Here is a 21,324-nt window from a genome sequence, read left to right as displayed (position 1 = left end):
TAGGGTCTGAGCTTAAGGAATCCAGAAAAATTTGCTAACAGCTCTGTATTTTCTACTAATGCCCACCTGCATAGCTATCACTGGATGTCTGTGCAAATAGCATACCACACACCCTATGATGTCAAGTAGTAGCAAAACTAAACTTAGATACTAAAGGAAGGCAAATATCTGCTCATCAAAGAAAACAATTTATTTGCCACAGATTTTTTTTGCCCCTAAACCTAAAGAGCTTACTAAACAAAATTTGGTGGTTCAAGACACTAGACACCATGTATATTTTATGCTGAAAACTTGAGAGGGAATGTCTAGAGTTTTGCTAGTATTCACTGTCCTGTGCCACACCCCCACCCCCCTTCCCTGTATGCTAACAGAACTGTGGAGAGCAGAAAACAGCCTTTCACGTTCCAGAGCATGTGTGTGCCTTGCTGTGGGCCTTAGCCAGCTTTCTGAAGATGCCTCCTAAGAATCTTGGTCAAGAAATTTACTTTTATATTTTTTCATATTTGTTTGCTTGTTCGTTTGTTGTGCTGATACTGGGGCTTAAATTTAAGGCCTGGGCCCTGTCCCTGAGCTTTTTGCTCAGGGCTAGTACTCTACCACTTGGAGCCATAGCTCTACTTCAGGTTTCTTGGAGTTAATTGGGGATAGTCTCAAGAACTTTTGAGGCTGGCTTCAAACCATGATCCTCAGATCTCAGTCTCCTGAGTAGCTAGGATTAGAAGCATGAGCCACCAGTGCCCAGCAAGCAATAAAAACAAACATCAGGGGCTGGGAGTTTGGCCTAATGGTAGAGTGCTTGCCTAGCACGCACAAAGACCCGGTTCAATACCTTGGTACCATATACATAGAAAACAGCCAGAAGGGCCGGGAGTTTGGCCTAGTGGTTAAAGTGCTTGCCTAGCATGCATGAAGACCCGGGTTCGATTCCTCAGTACCACATACATAGAAAAAAGCCAGAAGTGGTACTGAGGCTCAAGTGGTAGAGCTCTAGCCTTGAGAAAGTCCAAGGACAGTGCTCAGGCCCTGAGCTCAAGCCCAGGACTGGCAAAAAAAAAAGAAAACAGCCAGAAGTGGTGCTAAGGCTCAAGTGGTAGAGCTCTAACCTTGAGAAAGTCCAAGGACAGTGCTCAAGCCCTGAGCTCAAGCCCAGGACTGGCAAAAAAAAAAAATCAATCAAACAAACAAATAAACAAAACCCTTCTTTGTATAGAACAAATATGCCACAAGGAGTAGGAAATGCGGTGACTCTGTCCCTAAGAAAGAAGAGATCACTTTGAGCCTTTCTGAGCTCCTTAGCTGGCTTTTCCTTTGCATATGCCCCTCTCAAACTTATAGCCCTCCCTGCCAGACAGGCTACTTCTCAAAGGCTGAACCACATCTAAGAGACACTTAAAGGAATCTGGTGACTGTACTTTCATTTCTTTCCTTAGAGAACAGTGAACACAACCCCTACAGACCTAATGGGGCAGAGTTGGGCCCATAAGAACTCCCAGGCTGAATGAAGTCATTCACAAGGAAAGACAAATCAGTCCATTTTACCACACAGCAAGGCTTCCAGCCCGGTGAAGCAGCAGGACCTTGGCTGAAAGCAAGAAATCGCTCTACCTGAGTCCATTTGTTAAGAAAGTAAAAAAATCTAGAGGATGCTGCTGACTCTCAAACAAAATACCAGCTTATAAAAAAACTCAAGTTCTGAGCCTGGTGGCTCACACCTGTAATCCTAGCTACTCAGGAGGCTGAGATCTGAGGATTGAGGTTCAAAGCCAACCCAAGCACTAAAAAGTCCATTACACTCTTATCTCCAATTAACCACCAGAAAACCAGAAGTGGTGCTGTGGCTTAAGGGGTAGGGCAGTAGCCTTGGACTGAAGAGGTCAGGGACAGACAGCACTCAGGCCCAGAGTTCAAGTCCCACAGCACACACACACACACACACACACACATACACACACACAAACTTGAGTTTTCAGAACCTGAGTTCCTCTCTGGCCTACCTCTCAAGATAATGCATGGAAAATTCTACCTTCAAGTACATGCGTTAGGGTTATTCAAATTAGGGTTTTAACATTAAAGTAACATATGCTTGTGCTTAAAATCCATTCTGACTGGGGAGCCCACTCTCCATGCTGTACTCCTCTTGTTCCTCCCCACCTCCAGTCTCTTTCTGTGTGTCTCAGCTCCTTCTGCAGTTCCTGGGTATAAGTTAGAAGAGGCATGCATGTGTGCTCCTTCTTGGTCAGATATGTCCCTCAGAAAACTTCCCTAGAGCTTGTTTGGGCCAGATCAGAAAAAGAAAATCAACTTTGACTTAACTCTTTCTTTTAATTTTTAGGTGGGAGGCGGGGGAGCCTTGAACTAAGGGGCCAGGTGCCATCCCCTAACTTTTTCACTCAAATCTAGGTTAGTACTCTACTACTTGAGCCACACCTCCTCTTCCAGCTTTTTGCTGGTTTGTTAGAGCTAAGAGTCTCGTACTTTGGTTCCTTGGGCCGGCTTCAAGCCATGATCCTTCGATCTCAGTCTCCTGTGTGGCTAAGATTACAGGAAGGAGCTACCAGTCCCCATCTCAACTCTTACATGTTCAGTGAATGAGAATAAGCACCAGTGGCAAAGAGTTTTCTTCCCTGAGCAGATATCCGTGGTCACAGCAGCCTGCACCCCTCTGTGGGCCTGGCATGGCTCCTATGCTCTGTGTGGATTAACTCTCCCAATTCTCACAAACATGAAGTGGGGACAGTAATTTTCCCCTTTGACAGATGAGGAACCCAGGACAGAAGCATAGCAACAGCACAAGAACGCTGCGTGACCGCTTAAAGGTTTCACAGAGAGGCCCCGAGAAGGGCTTTTGCTTCTGCCAGTGTGCGAAGTTAGCCTAAAACAGATTGTCAAGCAGCAGTCCTCTTGATTCCTGGTGAATGTCAAACACAGGACCCTCTCCTCGGTGAGGAGGAAGAGGAAGAGACCAGGGGCCCTGGGCAATAAATGCTCCTGTTCTAGAGCATTTAATGACAGTCAGTCACTTCTCTTTTCCTAGGGGATGTCAATGAGCTGATGGACTTGGTTCATCACCACGTTCCAGAAGCCAAGCTGGTAGAATGCATTGGTCAAGAACTTATCTTCCTTCTGCCAAATAAGAATTTCAAGCAGAGAGCATATGCCAGCCTTTTCAGAGAGCTAGAGGAGACACTGGCCGACTTGGGACTCAGCAGCTTTGGAATTTCTGACACTCCCCTGGAAGAGGTAAAGCAGACATGACAACTGAGTTCTGTCTAGTGCTTAAAAAAATAAAATTAAATTAATGGGGGAGGGGTTTCCTTTGCCAAAGTCTGACTTGGTTTAAATCAAGTTTTGTTTCTTTATTTTTGGGGTTTTTTTTTTTGTTGTTGTTGTTGTTGTTTTGCCAGTCTCAGGACTTAAACTCAGGACCTGAGCACTGCCTTTGGGTTTTCTCGAAGCTAGAGCTCTGCCACTTGAGCCACAGCACCACTTCTGCCTTTTTCTATGTATGTGGTACTGAGGAACAGAGCCTGGGTCTTCATGCATGGTAGGCAAATATTCTACCACTAAGCCAGATCGAGTTTTATACAAGAAAAAACCCACCAGGTGCTGGCAGCTCATGCCTGTAATCTTAGTTACTCAGGAGACTGAGATCTGAAGATCACAGTTCAAAACCAGCCCAAGCTGAAAAATTCTCCCAAAACTCTTATCTTCAATTAACCATTCAGAAGCAAGAAGTGGAGCTGTTGCTCTAAGTGACAGAGCACTAGCCTTGAGCTCCCAGACCCAACGAAAAAAAGAAAGAGAAGGGAAGAAAGAAAGAGAGAAAGAAAGAACCCTCATTCCCCACTCAAGCTAAGCAGCTCCCTTCATTACTGGCATCTATCCTTTGCCTCTTTCCCCGTGCATGCATACTTTACCCACGAGGGGTCACTGTAGGCTTCAGTTTTTGTATTTATACAAGCCTAGCTTCTTGGATCACAAGTCCTAATGTATTTTTTTTCTTCTGATGAAACAATACCCAGCAAAATGGAACCCAGTTTAGGTTTTGGTTTTTTTTGTTGTTTTGTTGTGTTTCTGACTAGAAATGTCTGAACCAAATGTCTCCTTATTTATTTCTCAACAGATTTTTCTGAAGGTCACAGAGGACTCTGATGCCGGATCTCTATTTGCTGGTATGATGTGGGGACCATGGCTTGTCCCCTTCCCCCTCTCCAAGCTCTAGCTTGAAAAATCTAAACAAAAGTAATGAAAACCAGATAAGTCTTTGGAAATGTCCCGGGTATATGTCTTTGGATGACAAAGGAATGAGAAACCAAATACAGACTAGATAGAAACCTTCTAGATGAATCAGGATTTATATCCAGGTCAGATTTGTAGCTTTCTGCCTAACTTCTCAGAAATCTGCATTTCTGATCTCTTGCTTCTCACCCCCCTCATCTCCATCAGGCCTCTGATGATTCCTGCGTGTGTGAGGGACATCTTGTTATTGTCCTCAGAGATAACAGTGACAGTTAATACAATCCAGATGCCAGCTGAAGTGTCCTGGCTCCTGTGAGAGTAAGATAAAAACCATTCAGAACACTCATTTAGGAGCCTATGGCCTTTGAAACAATAGGGACCAACATTCCTATGGATTCAGTGCGTCCCTTTTCTTCTCCTACTTGCCCTCCATGGCTCTCCATGATTTCTACCCAAACCTCACAAAGCAATGAGTGTGGTAGACTTTCCTGCAGAAGAGGAAGATGGAGCAATGGAAGTGAGGGGCAATGTGTCTGCCGCAATACAAGTCCCTGCTGCTAATCCGAAAGAGTTAAAAACAACAACAAAACAAACAAACCTGGGCTGGGAGTTTGGCCTAGTGGTTAAAGTGCTTGCCTAGCATGCATGAAGACCCAGGTTCGATTCCTCGGTACCACATACATAGAAAAAGCCGGAAGTGGTGCTGAGGCTCTAGCCTTGAGAAAGCCCAAGGACAGTGAGCTCAAGCCCAGGACTGGAAAAAAAAACCTGCTGAGCCCTTGCTCCCTTCTCCTCTGCACCAAGTTGTGCAGCCATGATTCCCTGCTACCTCAGCAGCCTATAGCACCCCATGCTACCTCCTCCCACCTCAGAGAATTTCACTGGACACACAGCTTTCTCCCTCTGGGGCTCTGCTACAGTCCGTAAAATAAGATGGGCTTCCTCTTGCTTCCAAGTGATTCCAGGCCTTTGTCACTTATGCGTAGGACTGCCACAACACTATGTACAGGCTCAAGCTCCCTGGAAGAGGTCTCTGGTGGCCAAGGAGGCAGTTCTCCTGGGAGAATGGGAGTAGGGGGAGGTGAGGAGAAGGAATCTTCTGGAAAGGAAGAAGCCATTTGCCACAGGCCCCGGGTTTCCTTTGGAGCTTTGTGGATATGGACATTGAAATTCTTTCAGCTTATCCAAAGCCAAAGACTCACATTAATGAAAAGCAGAATACAAATACATTAATTTATACCAGAAACTGCTCTGGATTCAAGAATTAGGTCCTAGCCAGGCACCAGTGGCTCACACCTATAATCCTAACTATGCGAAAGGCTGAGGTCTGAGGAGCACAACTCCAAGTTAACCTGGCCTACAATGTCTACGAAATACTTTATCTCCAATTATCCACCAGAACACTGGAAGTAGAGCTGAAGTTCAAGTGCTAGACTGCCAGCTTTGAGAAAAAAGCTCAGGGACAGCACCTAGGTCCTGAGTTCAAGCCCCCAGAATCAGTACACAGAAAGGAGAAGGATAGATAAATACAGAGAGAAAAGAGAAAAGGAAGGAAAGAGGGAAGGGAGAAAGGAGGGAAGGAAGGAAAAAAAGGAAAGATTTTGGTTCTTTCACCTGCTCAGAATACTCCTTTGTACATGGATCTGGTCTATCCCTAGCACCACGCACACACACACACACACACACACACACACACACACACACACACACACACAGAAAAACAAGCATCAAACCTTAGCTCTGTAATTTGTCGAGTAGCTTTGCAAAAGTACTTCACATCGTTATATTTCAGTTTTCCTATCTGTAAAGTGAGCATAGTGCTTGTCTATCTTTCAGAGTTGATGGGAAAATCAAATAAGATTATTCAGGGCCAGGAGTGTAACCTAGTGGTAGAGAGTTCACCTAGCATGCACGAAGTGCTGGGTTGGATTCCTTGCTACCACATACTCAGAAAAAGCCAGAAGTGGCACTGTGGCTCTAGTCTCAGAGCACTAGCCTTGAGCAAAAAGTGTCCAAGGACAGTGTCCAGACCCTGAGTTCAAGCCCCAGGACTGGCAAAAACAAACCAAAACAAAAAACAAAACAACAAAAAAACCAGGTTATTCATGCCAAGTGTTAACACAGAATACAACTTGCGAGTTGAGTCCTTTCAACTTTACAAATCTTCTCTTATCTCAGAATTGCACAGCTTTTTTTTAATACAGGAAGAAGCACTAAGCAGCCTTTGAGTAATCTCGTCACCCTTGCGGTGAGACAGGAAGAGCAAGCCCCTGCCCCAGCGGGAGAGGCTGAGCTCACACAGGCAGTGTGAGCACGCAGGCCACTGGTTTTCATTCACAAAGCTAACCTGGCGGCACTCAGAGCAAATGTTTGGGTTTAGCTCTATTTTAGAGAATGACACTTTATCATGTCTCCACAGTGGGAAGGATACTGCAGGTGTCCATTGGGATCAAGTAAGGGGGGGGGGGGTCTGGGGGATGGGTAGCCCAGAGCCAGAGACCACAGGCCAGCAGCAAAGAAGGCAGGTGATGGGACCAGGCCTGAGATTGTGCTGCTGGCCCAGAGCGTGAGCTCGGGTGTGAACAGGGCTGTGGAAGGCTGAGATGCGTCCATCCTCAAAGGAAGGGGCAGCAGAGATCCAGCCTCAGCACACATCCAGTGTGGCCCCAGCAGGAAAGGGAGGCTGGAGCCAGATAGCCAGTGAACCTGCAGAACTTCTCCACTCGGAGTGCAGGAGCTGGGGCTCCTGACACGAGGGGCTTCTTGTCCCAGGCCTGGTGCTTCATTGATGTGCATGAATGAAAGAGCCATTGAATTGACCCCATTGGCTTTGCAGCTGCCCTTTCTGTGAGGTTAAGTTAAAACAACCTGAGAAAACTGTGGCAGCCAGGCACCGCTGGCTCACACCAGTAATTCAAGTTACTGGGATCTGAGGATCTCACTTTGAATCCAGCCCTAAGCGAAAAGCCGGACAGAGTCTATCTCCAATTAATTGGCAGAAAATTAGACTGGAAACATGGCTCAAGTCATACAGCAGGGCTGATTTTTAAAAGCCTAGCGGGATGCCAGTGGCTCACACCTGTAATCCTAGCTATTCAGGAGGCTGAAATCTGAGGGTTGAGGTTCAAAGCCAGCCCGGGCACTACCGTCCAAGACTCTTATCTCCAATTAACCACCAGAAAACCAGAAATGGAGCTGTGGTTCAAGGGGCAGGGTAGTAGCCTTGAGCACCTAAGCCCAGAGTTCAAGTCCCATAACCAACCAACCCCCCAAAAAGCCTACCAAAAGGGCTGGGAGTGTGGCCTAATGGTAGAGTACTTGCCTAGCATGTATGAAGCCCTGGGTTTGATTCCCCAGAACCACATACATAGAAAAAGCCAGAAGTGTTGTTCAAGTGGTAGTGTAATGCCCAGAAACTTGATCTACGCTCCTCAGTAGAGCACTAGCCTTGAGAAAAACCCAAGGACAGTGCCCAGGCCCTGCGTTCAAGCCCCAGAACTGGCAAAATAAACAAGTAAGTAAATGCCTAGCAAGAGCTTGAAGCCCTGAGTTCAAGTCTCATAACGGGGGAATTTTTAAGTAATTTCAAGTGATTCTAGCTACAGACTATACTGGAAAAGAGGTTATAATCCTAGCATCTGGATGTGGGGGTCTTATAAAGCATTCTAAGTATCAAGACAACACCCCCCAAAACTCAGCTAAAATAGCTAGGAGCCTTTAAATTCACCACGGCAACTACACTCTGTTAGTAGAGCAGAAGAATGAAGTGTTGGTCTGCCACCCAGTAGGGTTTTTATAGGCAAAAACCACATGCAGGGGGTGCGCAAGGAAGCAAACAAGCAGATAGTAAACAGGTAGTAAAAAAAAAAGTCAGTGTTTACAGGAACTAACTACAATTCTGGAATACATAAGCAAAACAAAATTTACATTTTCCTTTGTCCCTTTCTTTCCTTTGCAGCAAAACAAAATTTGTATCCCAATCCCTTTGTGAACCATGTGGCAAAACAAAACCTGCATTCCTCTTGTCCCTTTCTTTCCTGTTATTTGTTTTGCATCTGACTGGTTAAGTGACTGTCCTGGTTTCCTCTTCATTCCCAAATCACTATACACATCTGGCTTGGAATACCTGTTAATTTCAGACATAATTTCAAGTCACTACACTAAGAAAGATTGAGAGTTGGAGACCTGTGTGGGCTACATAACAAGACTATCTCAATAAAAGAAAAAATGAACTTATATGGTATGGTATTTTGTTGCTATTCTATAGGAAGTGTAATTAGTGTTCTAAGCGGGGGGCAGAGTTCACATTCCCTGCATGTCTTTCCCAAGTATTGATTTAATTCCCCCAAACAGGTGGCACTCAGCAGAAAAGGGAATCCACAAGTCTCAGACACCCCTATTTGGATCCCAACAAGAAGAGGGGACAGCCTCCTCACACCTGCTCCCTTGAGGGCCAGACTTCTCCTCCGGAGCCAGAGGCCCCCGGCCCCCACCTCAATACAGGCACCCGGCTAGTCTTCCAGCACCTGCACGCTCTGCTGGCCAAGCGGTTCCACCACACAACCCGCAGCCACAAGGACTTCCTGGCGCAGGTACTGCCAAAGACTGGGGCTGGCTCCTCCATGCTCCCCTCTCCTGTGCAGCCCAGCCCAGCATGCCTTCGAGATCCACCCTGCTTTCCTTCCTCCTCCGTTCTCCACTAAATACATACCCTTGTTGGTATTGGATATCACTTAGCAAATTTCACACTTTAGTTCATTTGTTTTGGCAATGGTTTTCTATTGCGTGCTCGCTCTCTTCTCTCTCTCTCTCTCTCTCTCTCTCTCTCTCTCTCTCTCTCTCTCTCTCTCTCTCTCTCTCTCATATATCTTGGGTGTTTTATTCATCCAAGAATCTGGTTCAAAGAATAACGAGCAAGTGGTTTGCTCTTTGAACTACCTGGCCTTGAACCTCTAGCTAAGCATTGACTCCATTCAGAATCTTCTTCTTTTCATCCCCTCCCCCAAAGCCCTGGGGCTTGGACTGAGGGCCTGAGCACTGTTCTTGGGCATTCCTCAAGGCTAGAGCTCTACCACTTGAGCCATAGCACCACTTCTGGCTTTTTCTGTGTATGTGGTACCAAGGAATCGAACCTGGATCTTTGTGCATGCTAGTCAAGCACTCTACCACTAGGCCAAACTCCCTGCCCCCTTTCAGATTCTTCTGTGACTTCAGGAATATTCTGTTTGCTGTTCAGAAGGCCAGCTTCCCATTAGAGGCTGATTAGGAAACAGCCAGAATGCTTCAGACAGTGTGAGTGTGTGTGTGTGTGTGTGTGTGTGTGTGTGTGTGTGTGTGTGTGCCTGCTCACCATCACTCTTGCCACAGCCCACGTTTCCATGCTCCTTTTCCTCAGATCGTGCTCCCTGCCACGTTTGTGTTTCTGGCTCTAATGCTTTCCATCATCGTGCCTCCTTTCGGTGAATTCCCTGCTTTGACTCTTCACCCCTGGATGTATGGGAAGCAGTACACATTCTTCAGGTGCTCCCACTCCCCCAGGCTCGCCAGCGTCCTCCAGGGGATGGGACTCCTGACCAAATGCTTCTGCAAAGGGGAGTTAATATCCTGGTCACTAGCTAGGCATGAGGCCCCAAGCGGAAGGAGGAAAGGGAAAGAGGGGGTGAAGTTTGAGGACACCGGGGTGAGGCTCCATCTCACTGGGGTGCAGCTGATCTGCCATCACCTAGGGATGAGGGAAGCCCGTGTTACTCTCAGGAGACAGGCAACCATTCTAAAGCAGGGCTGAGGGTCTCAAGTTCATGACCCCCCCCCCACCAGCTCCATTTCTCTCCCTGTGCAGCATGGATGAGCCGGGCAGTGGGCACCTTGAAGAACTGGCAGATGTCCTCCTAAACAAGCCGGGCTTTGGCAACCGCTGCTTGAAGGACGCATGGCTCACGTAAGTCTCTGCACATCTCTGCCTTAACACCAACCAGGCCCCTGGGAGAATCCAGGCTGGCAGGTTCAGGGTGGTGGGACTGGAAGAAACCTCGCTATCCTACTGAATGCATGCATGTATGTGTGTATACATATGTGTATCTAGACACACGTGTGTATGTTGTGTGTGTGTGTATGTATTGCTGTTGTTGTTTATGTGATACCAAGGAATGGAACCCAGGGCTTCGTAAATGCTAAGCAAGCGCTCTACCACTAGTCACATTCCCAGCCCCCGTCCTGAGGTATAGTAATTGGATCACTTCCGTATCCCTAACCGGCACTGACCCAGCCATTCCTTCAGTACCTGTGTGTAACACTGACATCACTGGACAGCTCTGTGGTTCGTAACAGAGGAGTTCTCTCACATAGGAGCTCACCTAGGCTTCTTCACAATGAGGGTAAAAGGAAGTAGCAAACTATGCTACTGTGTAATTGAACCTTAGTTTTTTGTTGTTGTTGTTTTGTTTTGTTTTTGCCAGTCCTGGGGCTTGAACTCAGGGCTGGGCACTGCCCTTGGACACTTTTTGCTCAAGGCTAACACTCTGTCACATGAGCTACAGTGCCATTTCTGGCTTTTTCTGTGTATGTGGTTCTGGGGAATCAAACCCAGAGCTTTGTGCATGCTAGGCGAGCACTCTACCACTAGGCCCCCCTCCCAGGCCATGAACCTTAGTTATTTCTATGGACCTAGTTACTAACTCCTATAGACAGTTGCAATTATTATCAGGAGTTGTAAACCATAATTTAAATCATCAGGAATCTTAGGATGGATGGATGGGTAGATTGATGATTGACTGATTAATTGATTGTGTGTGTGTGTGTGTGTGTGTGTGTGTGTGTGTGTGTGTGTGTGCTGGTACTGGCCATGATCTCAGGGCCTGGGCTTAGAGCCACAGCTCCACTTCTGGCTGTTTTTCTGATTACTTGGAAAGAGTCTCACAGACTCCTGCCCAAGCTGGCTTTGACCTGCAATCATCAGATGTCAGCCTCCTGAGTAGCCAGCATTACAAGCACGTGTTACCAGCACCCAGTGGGTTCAATATAAATTCAACATAAATTTGCTGTCATCTCTCATTCAGTCTTTTATTCAAAGCTATCAATAAAGAACATTTGTCATTTATGTTTCATCTCTCATCAACTAGAACTGCTAGACTTATAAATAAATAAATAATAAATAAATGCAAACTAAGAAAGCCGGGCACTGGTAGCTCACACCTATGATCCTAGCCACTGAGGAGGCTGAGATCTGAGAACTGAGATTCAAAGCCAGCCCTGGAAAGTCTGTGAGCTTCTTATCTACAATTAAAAAACAAAAATAAAACAAAACAGAAGTAGAGCTGAAGCTCAAGTGGCAGAGTGCTAGCCTTGAGCATAAGAAGCTCAGGGATAACACTCAGGCCCTGAGTTCAAGCCCCAGGACCAGCACACAAAAAAGAAAGAAAGAAAAAAAAAAGAAGTCCACAATTAGATAATTACTTCCAAGTTTCATACCCAGCAGAAACTCCACACAAATCATCCAAGAGTTCAGGGCTCTGGGAGGAGGGGCTGCCCCCCTTTTCTCCTCTCTCGGGCTTTTTGAACATCCTTTGGCACTGACTGTAGGGTATTTTCTCATTTTCCATGAGGGAGAACACATGCGGCAACCCCACCCCCTGGAAGACCCCCTCCGTGTCTCCAGACGTCACCCACCTGCTCCAGAAGCAGAAGTGGACGGCAGTCAACCCCTCGCCCTCCTGCAGATGCAGCACCAGGGAGAAGCTCACCATGCTGCCTGAGTGTCCCCAGGGAGCTGGGGGGCTCCCTCCCCCCCAGGTACTGCCACCCCCATGAAAACCCACGCCTAGGGATGGGGATTCGTGTCATCCCCAGAGCCTTTAGCTCAGGTGTGCAAGGGAACAGACACTGCTCCCCCAGTTATCCAGAGCAGCTTCCCCGTGGGCCTTGTCACAGCCACCAGGAGCAAGTCACAGAACAAAAGCTGCTGCTGCTTCTTTTTGCCAGTCCTGGGGCTTGAACTCACGGCCTGAGCACTGTCCCTAATCTTCTTTTGCTCAAGGCTAACACTACCACTGGAGCCACAGCACCATTTCTGGCCTTTTTCTGTTTATGTGGAACCCAGGGATCCATGCATACTAAGCAAGCATTCTACCACTAAGCTACATTCCCAGCCCCCAAAAAGCTTCATTTTTTTTTTTTAAATTAAAAGCTTCCTAGTGCCAGGCACAGTGGCCTACGCCTATAATCCTAAACATTCAAGAGGCTGAGATATGAGGATCATGGTTCAAAGCCAGCCTGGACACTAAAGTCTGTGAGACTCTTATCACCAGAAAAACAGAAGTGACGCTGTGCTTCAAGGGGTAGAGCACCACCCATGAGTGAAAAAAATTCCAGGACAGCACTCAGGCCTTGAGTTTAAACCCCCAAGATCAGCACAAGAAAGAATAATATAAGAGCTTATACAAATCATATGTGCTCGTTACAGAAAATTTGCAAACATAGAGAAATCGGGGGGGGGGGATAGCCATCAATAATAGTTGAGTTTTATCCACACAAACAGAATCATATTCAAAATATTGTCTCTGTGTATATGTGTGTTTGTGTGCATATGTGTTAGTACTGAGGCTTGAACTCAGGGCCTGGGTGCTGTCCCTTAGGGGTTTTTTTGAGGGGGGCAACAGGGGTCATGGGGCTTAAACCCAGCCTGGGCACTGTCCCTGAGCTCTTCAGCTCAAGGCTACTGCCCTACCCCTTGAGCTAAGCCCCACTTCCCATTTTCTCAAGGTTAATTGGAGATAAGAGTCTCAGGTCCTTTTGTGCCCAAGTTGGCCTTGAACCATGATGCTAATTTTCAGATCTTAGCCTCCTGATAGCTAGGCTTACAGGCATGAGCCACTACGCCTGGCTTCCCTTAAGGTTTTTAATCAAGAATAGCACTCTACCACTCAAGCCATGGCAGCTTCTGAATTTTGGGTGGTTAATAAGAGATAAGAATCTCGTGGACTTTCCTGCCTGGACTAGACTTGAACCACAATCCTCAGATCGCAGCTTCCTGAGTAATTGGCCTTATTGGTGTGAGCCACCAATACCCAGCTTTAAAATATTGTCTTAACCTAGCTATAAAAAGATAGTGCCACTTGGTGGCCCAACTTTCTCCAAATCCTTTTAGATAATTCACTTTTTCTAGGAGTGAGGGGAGGGAAGCTGGTAACCTCAGGGCCTCTGGTAAGCCTTGGCAATAAGATTAGATTAGATCCTAGAGGTTACATGTAAGTGAAGTGGCTGATTTACAATTTTAAAGCTCCATCTGGTAGCTGGGTAGAGTCTGGGATGTGGAGGTCAGTGGAGGAGTGGGGGAGGCTGTGTGGAAGTTTCTCGAGAGACCTAGATGGGATCTGAGTAGTGGCTTGGACCAGGGTGGCAAGTTTGGCACTGGAAAGACACAGATGGGTTGCGATCTGTTTTCAAGTTAGCCATTCTGTGGCATCAATGGAGAGAAAATGGTAGACCAAAGATGACCCTCATGTCATGAATATGGACACTTGCTGGTGCTTGGCTTAGTGTCATCCAGTTTCTGGGTCCATAAATTGCGTTTGGAAATGAAGAGCAAGCAGCTTCTGTATGGTCTCAGATTCCAAAATAACTCACGTGTCTCTTTGCCTCAGAGAACACAGCCAAGCTCTGAAATTCTACAAGACCTCACTAACAGGAACATTTCTGACTACTTGGTAAAGACCTACCCTGCTCTCATAAGAAGCAGGTAAGCAAGGACCCTTTGATACCTCTCATCCCAGCCTCTGAAGACATTTGTTAGGGACAGAAGGTAATTTATCTATAAGGAGGGCAGCAGAGTGTGCCTTTTGGGGGGTTGTGAGGGTCTCATCTAACAGAAAAAGTGAGGTGAGGCAAAATGCAAATTAAAATGCAAATTAATTTTGGTTTTTGTTTCTATGTTTAGAAATAGTCAAAAGTTTAACCTGAGTTCTAGTTTTGTTGTTGTTGTTTTTGTTTTACCAGGGCCTGAATTTGGGGCCTCATGCTTGTTAGGCTGGCACTCTATATCTCTCTCTCTCTGCTTCTTTTTTGCTAGTCATTTTAGAGATGAAGTCTACTGAATTTTTCTTCCAGCCTCTGGCCTCAGACTATGATCTTCAGAGCTCAGCCTTCTAAGTAGCTGGAATGATAAGAGTGAGCCCGCTGGAGCCCCGTTATCCCAAGCAGTACTAAAAAATCTTTCACTAAAAATATGCTGGGCACCAGTGGCTCATGCCTGCAATCCTAGCTACGCAGAAAGTTGAGATCTAAGGGTTGTGGTTCAAAGCCAGCCCAGGCAAAAAAGTCTGAGACTCTTTTCTCCAATTAAATATCAAAAAAAAAAAAAGCCGCAAATAGAGCTGTGGCTCAAGTGGTAGAGAGCCAGCCTTGAGCACTAAAGCTCAGGGACAGCATCTGAGCTTGAGCCCAAAACAAGAACACACATACACGTGAATTACTATCTATAGATAGATAGATAGATAGATAGATAGATAGATAGATAGATAGATAGATAGATAGAGACATAAAGACAGAGACATAGAGACATATATAGATATATTAATGCATAGGATTTATTCAATAACGCATTCCTATATTTTAACCAGTTAAGAAAGTGAAATAGAGTTTGGTGGGGGGAAGCACAGGCAGAGGAACAAAAAGGAGAAGCAAGAAGGAAAATAAGATAACTAAACAACTAGACAGTTGTCTGGTGTGTGTGGGGGGGAGGACAAGGAGCTGGTTAGGTAACTGCATCATCATACCAGAACTGTAAATTATCACCTGTTACCACTGCCCTTGAAGTGGCTGTAGCTAGATCTCATAGCTAGTTCTCTCTGCTCTTAGATGGAAGGCCTCCAGCAGCCTCTACCAGAAGAGCAAGCAGCCAGGGAAACAGCATGCTACCAAGAGAGTCCCTCCAGAAATGGGATCCAGTCCCCACACACTCTCAGGCTTTAACACAAAACAGTCTGTCTCATTTTAGCAGTATTTCAGTTGTTTTCCCTACCAGACAAAGGATAAAGAGACTGAGAGGATTAGAACACACTACACATGGTGAAACCAGCTGTAGCGTTAGAAAACAAAAACACCCTCCAAGCCCCCAAACACAAGAAGAGACCACACAGCATGTTCAGTGACTCAACAAATAACATCCACTCTAAACTTTGCCCTCAATCTGAAATACAGAATATTAGATTGATTTTATGCATTTTTCTGCTTGATGATTGTTGGTAATAATAGCCCAGGATGACCTGAATTGTAATTTAGGTTTGTTATATCCTGTCATTTTCTTTCTCCTTGTCTGAAAGCTGATGTCTTCACTTTAGTCTGAGAAGCAAGTCAGTGCTCCTTCCCAACTGCAGCACATTATTAGTCTCCTTTGTGTATGGTAAAAGGAGGAGGGTGGTACCCTCCAGCTGGCATGGTGATTGCTATGTTTTCATACATGAGTTTAGCATGTGCCCTGACTACAGGGCTGTTCAGAAAGCCCGGCACCAAGGAGATGACAGGGAGATCTGATTATAGAAGCCATGACTTCTTTCTCCAAGTGTGAATTCAGGCTGGGCTTCCCTGGTGGGCCACTTCCACATTACTTGAGTTTCAGGAAATGAAAAAACATCCCTAAAGACTGAAACAGCCCAATGACCATATGTAGGAAGGAGACTTCATCGTACCATATATGTGGTCACATAAGTGCTTTTTGTTGCATGACTTCTTCTTTTTTTTCTTTTTCTTTCAGCTTAAAGAGCAAATTCTGGGTCAATGAACAGAGGTAAAATAAAAACTTTTTTTTTTTCTGGTGGTACTGGGGCTTGAACTCAGGGCCCAGGCACTGTCTCTGAGCCTCTTTTGCTCAAGGCTAATCCTCTATTACTCTAGCACCACTCCTACTTTTCCTATAATTTATTGGAGATAAGAGTCTCACAGACAGACTTTCCTGCCCCAGCTGGTTTTGAACTGCGATCTTCAGATCTAGTCTCCTGAGTAGCTAGGATTATAGGTGTGAACCTCTCAGGGCAAGGAGTTTGGCCTAGTGGTAGAGTGCTTGCCTGCCTAGCATGCATGAAGCCCTAGGTTTGATTCCTTGGTATCACATACACAGAAAAAGCTGGAAGTATTGGCCAAAAAAAAAAAAAGTTATAGCCTTCAACATTGTAAGTCTGGACAGGTGTTGGTCCATTCCATTCAACTTTCAAGGAATCTGGTTCAACCTCAGAACTCACTCAATGCCTGGGCATCCTGGAGTTCAAATGTAGATTCCAGGGGTTCCGAGAATGTTCAAAGGGTATTGAAGGAGTAAGTTGTTTCCTAGTTCCCAATCAAGAACTGAACCTCTAGAGTATGTGCAAGGCTGGTATTGACTGGCTTTGATGGGTGGCTTCTAGGCTATAAAAGTAAAATACAGCTTCCAGAAATGTCCTTTAGAGGGAACTGAGAGGCCTCCATTGAAAAATAAAGCCTTCCTCTGCTTTGCTTTGCCAGCAAATGAATTTGGTCCTGTTGATAAGTTTGGCTTTTATCCACATTAAAGGATTGTGAAGCTGAGTGACATTCTCAGATTGGTGCTTTCCGCAGGATTGCCTTAGGCTTTGGAGCAGTAGAGAAGTTGGATCTGACTGGGGGGGCGGGGGGGGGGGAGTCCAAGTTAAGGAGCATTAGGCAAGGCAAGGCCCGAGGCAGAGCTATGGCTGGATTGGTCCTTCATAAGTAAAAGTGTGGCCGGTGGTGCAAAGCACAGAACAGGAATATTTGGTGGGGGTTGGGGGAATCAGGGAAGAAGACATCATAGAGGGATGGCACAGGCTCTGGGGTTGGGCAAATGCTCAAGAAAAGGAAGTGCCTTCCAGGAGGCCGGCTGCCTGGACCACGAGGAGAACACCAAGGCAGCCTAGAGCAGCAGCAGGAGGAGCAGCCGCAATCCAACACGAGCAGAACATGGCCCTCATGGGAAGTTATTATGAAGTTGGAGACCTCATTTAGAATGGCCTTCTCTACCAAACTGCAAAGGGCAAGAGTTTAAAAACTTAGGTTGTGGCTGGGCACAGTGGCCCCTGCCTGTAATCCCAGTTTCTCTGGAGGCTAAGGCAGGAAGGTCACTCAAGCCCAGGAATTCAATACCAGTTTCAAAACTATAAAGTTGGTTTGTAAATGTTACTAGTCCAAACCTCCCCCCACCCCTCCGGCAAGTCATATTTCCCTATAGAAACAGAAAGCAGCCAGGAGAGGAACTGGTGGCTTCTGCCTGTAATCCTAGCTACTCAAGAGGAAAGCCGAGGATCCCCATTCAAAGCCATCCTGGGAAAGTCCAGGAGACTTATCTCCAATTAACAACCAGGATATGGGAAGTGGCGCTGCGGGCCCCAGTGATAGAGCACTAGCCCTGAGCAAAAGAGCTCACAACAGTGCCCAGGCCCTGAGTTCAAGCCTCATGACCAATTCCACCCCCCCCCAAATAAAAAGAGGGGAGGCAGGCAAAACAGGTAAGTAGTGAATTTGTGGCACTGACCTGAGGATTTCTGGTTGCCTTGCAGGTATGGAGGAATATCCATTGGAGGAAAGCTTCCGGTCCTCCCCATTACTGGAGAAGCACTTGTTAGTTTTTTAAGGGACCTTGGTCAGATCATGAATGTGAGCGGCGTAAGTAAACAGCCTGTGCATTTGAATAGTATTTTTAACTTGATTCTTGATTATGAAATAAAAATTGTCATGAGTACTATAGAAAGGAGGAGGGAGAGAAAAAAAAAAAAACCTTTCACATTTGCTTCTTACGGTTTTCTAGGGCCCTGTCACCAGAGAGGCCTCTAAAGAAATGTCCGATTTCCTTAAATACCTTGAAACTCAAGACAACGTTAAGGTACTTGATCAGCATGGTCTTCCCTCAAATAAAACTTTATGGGTTTTGTTTTGGGTTTTTGTTTTGTTTTGTTTTGTTTTTTGCCTGTCCTGGGACTTGAACTCGGGGCATAAGCAATGTTCTTGAGCTTCTTTTTGTCGAGGCTAGAGCTCTGCCACTTGAGCCACGGCTCCACTTCCAGCTTTTTGGGAGTGGGTTATTGGTAATAAGACTGTCATGGGCTTTCCTGCCCAGGCTGGCTTTGAACCATGAGTAGCTAGGGTTACATGTGTGAGCCACCAGCATCTGATATGTCTGGTTATTTTATTCTTGTGTTCCCAGCTTCATTAAAGTCCATCCCTGCTGCTGCTGCAATCCAGACAGGAATCACTTCCAGCTGCCACTTTTTTTCTCCTTCCCACATTCTTTTTCTAGTTGCAAGATTTTTTTCTTTAAACAATTGTCATCAGAGTCCTTCTCCCATGTCAAGTTGTAACACAGCCTAACCTAGCCCATCTCTATCCTTTCTCTAGGTGTGGTTTAACAACAAAGGTTGGCATGCCCTAGTCAGCTTTCTGAACGTGGCCCACAATGCCATCCTTCGAGCCAACCTGCCCAAAGGCAGAAACCCAGAGGAGCATGGGATCACGGTCATCAGCCAGCCTCTGAACTTGACCAAGGAGCAGCTCTCAGAAATCACTGTGTAAGCCCCACCCCTCTTCTCCCCTTCCTCTTTAGGAAATGAGAAACAATTTTCACTACCCTGCAGTACTGGTCCCAATGGCAATGCTATTTAATCAGACACACATGGAAATAACGCTTTCAAATGCTATGTGTTCAAACTGTGTGGCCATTCTGGAAAGATCACAGCCACTGGAAATAAACTTACATTTTACGCTGTTTCTGTTGAGCTCTAGCAATCTGGCCTTGAAGAGGACACAAAGATTCCCCTTGCCAGTGCACAAGGTGATTGCTAGGGAAGGCTCTGGAAATCTTTTAGCTTCCAGGTTCTAGAAGGTTCTAGGTTTGTTATTTTCTAGGTTCTGGTATTTTTCCTCCCACGGTCCCCTGCTTCTGGTTGTTCAGATCTTTGCCTTCCTCAGATGTAGGCTTATACAGGACAGCTTCAAGCAATAAAAACATGCATCTCGCTGGGCACCAAAGGCTCATATCTGTAATCCTAGCTATTCAAGAGGCTGAGATTTAAGGTTCAAGGTTTGATGCCAGACTAGGCAGAAAAGTCCATTAGACTTCATTTCTAATTAACTATTAAAAAAAAAAAACTGGAGGGCCAAGAGTTTGGCCTAGTGGTAGAGTGTTTGCCTATCATGCACAAAGACCCAGGTTCGATTCCTCAGTACCACATACATAGAAAAAAGCCTGAAGTTGTGCTGTGGCTCAACTGGTAGAGTCCTAGCCTTGAGAAAGCCCAAGGACACTGCCCAGGCCCTGAGCTCAAGGCCCAGGATTGGCAAAAACAAAACAAAACAAAAAAACTGGACTAGAGGCATGCCAGCCCTATGCAGAACAAACCAAAGACAGAATACAAAGCCCAAACCTCAAGCTACAACACACACACACACACACACACACACACACACACACAGAACTGAATTTTTTATATGGTCTATGTTCACTGAATAAAATTTATTTTATAAAGTTTTAAGAACTTATTATCTAGAGCCCTTCATAGTTTAGGACATTTCCTATAAACACATGTGTGGTTCAGCGCTTATGGCTATCTGGAGTGCTATCAAAACATAGCTACTACTTATGGTGACTCTGTGGAGCTCAGTAAAAGTGCTCCTTCAGGGGCCAGGAGTTTGGCCTAGTGGTAGGGTGCTTGCCTAGCATGCATGAAGACCCGAGTTCGAGTCCTCAGTACCACATACATAGGAAAAATCTGGAAGTGGTGCTGAGGCTCAAGTGGTAGAGCTCTAGCCTTGAGAAAGCCCAAGGACAGTGCTCAGGCCCTGAGCTCAAGCCCAGGACTGGGAGAAAAAAAAAAGTGCTCCTTCAGTAGGGAGTGATTCCCCACCCCCCATACCTGGTTGTATCTCCTAAAAGTCAGGCTGGATTTAGCCCTTACTACCTGGCTAGCCAGATGCCTTCTTTTTGATCCAGGAAGGGTGTCTAGAACACTGCTCCTGAAAACTGGCCTGTTCCCCTTTTTACTTGTTTATGTTATGAACATATCTTCCAAATGTGGCTAAACAAGGTAATGCATTTATTTTTGACAAAAGAAAATTATTAAACCTAATAAGGAGCATTTAGTACAAGAGATAAATACAGAATCACTCTATATACCACCACAAATATAATTAGAAAGTGTAGTGTGTGCGTGTGTGTGTGTGTGTGTGTGTGTGTGTGTGTGTGCCAGTCCTGGAGCTTGAACTCAGGGCTTGAGCATTGTCCTTGAGCTTTTGTGCTTAAGGCTAATGCTCTACGACTTGAGCCACAGCTCCATTTATGGCTTTTGGAGGAGGAGGGCAAAGAGGTAGTTAATTGGAGATAAAGGTTTTGCAGAATTTCCTTTCTGCCTGGTTTTAACCAATGACTCTCAGACTTCCACCTCCTGAATAGCAGGTATGAGTCACTGGTAGCTGGCAGAAAATGCACTGTGTTGTTGTTTTTTAAAAAAAAAAGATTCCCTAGAAAATTTCTCCAGAAACAGAAAAACAGTAAAGGATATCCATTTCACCTCGGCCCCAATTGATTCAGATGATTCTGTGCACTGTCCGCTCCAAGGTAGGACGCTGAAGTGAAGGAGGAGGGGCCAGAGCCTGCAGTGTAGCCTCCCTGGTTTCTGCCTTTCCTCTTCACTTCTCCCTCTCTGTGTCTCTGGCCCTGCTGCAGGCTGACTACATCTGTGGATGCTGTGGTTGCCATCTGTGTGATTTTCGCCATGTCCTTCGTCCCAGCCAGCTTTGTCCTCTACTTGATCCAGGAGAGAGTGACTAAAGCTAAGCACCTGCAGTTTGTCAGTGGAGTGAGCCCCACCACCTACTGGCTGACCTGCTTCCTGTGGGACACTGTGAGTGGCACTCGCATGGGTTCTGACAGAGGGGAGCCAGGCAGGGAGGGTCCTTTCCTGCATGGCCATTGGAAGGCACCAGGCCAACAGCCTCATGTATCTGCTTATCCCTTTACATCTTCTTAGGAAGGGATTTGAACACCGAAGCTGTGGTGTACAGCTTGACCATTGATTAGGGGTCCTCTACGTTCTGAGTCTCTTTCACAACTTC

General features: G+C 46.0%; 1 protein-coding gene across 1 annotated transcript in view; it reads left to right on the top strand.

Annotated features, from left to right (window-relative positions):
* The window catches only part of Abca4 (ATP binding cassette subfamily A member 4), a 100,635-nt gene that overhangs the window by 41,100 nt on the left and 38,211 nt on the right, over positions 1-21,324 (top strand). The window contains exons 16-27 of the mRNA XM_090334226.1: positions 3,035-3,240; positions 4,124-4,172; positions 8,593-8,831; positions 9,635-9,759; positions 10,079-10,177; positions 11,841-12,027; positions 13,878-13,972; positions 15,986-16,018; positions 17,778-17,883; positions 18,026-18,100; positions 18,613-18,782; positions 20,936-21,113. Coding sequence (XP_090190352.1) covers positions 3,035-3,240; positions 4,124-4,172; positions 8,593-8,831; positions 9,635-9,759; positions 10,079-10,177; positions 11,841-12,027; positions 13,878-13,972; positions 15,986-16,018; positions 17,778-17,883; positions 18,026-18,100; positions 18,613-18,782; positions 20,936-21,113 — 1,562 coding nt within the window. The remainder of the gene's footprint in view (positions 1-3,034; positions 3,241-4,123; positions 4,173-8,592; positions 8,832-9,634; positions 9,760-10,078; positions 10,178-11,840; positions 12,028-13,877; positions 13,973-15,985; positions 16,019-17,777; positions 17,884-18,025; positions 18,101-18,612; positions 18,783-20,935; positions 21,114-21,324) is intronic.

This window comes from Megascapheus bottae, chromosome 6 (assembly GCF_031878675.1).
Source record: "Megascapheus bottae isolate mThoBot1 chromosome 6, mThoBot2.hap1, whole genome shotgun sequence".
Lineage (NCBI taxonomy): Eukaryota > Metazoa > Chordata > Mammalia > Rodentia > Geomyidae > Megascapheus > Megascapheus bottae.
This window is presented reverse-complemented; position numbering and strand designations above follow the sequence as displayed.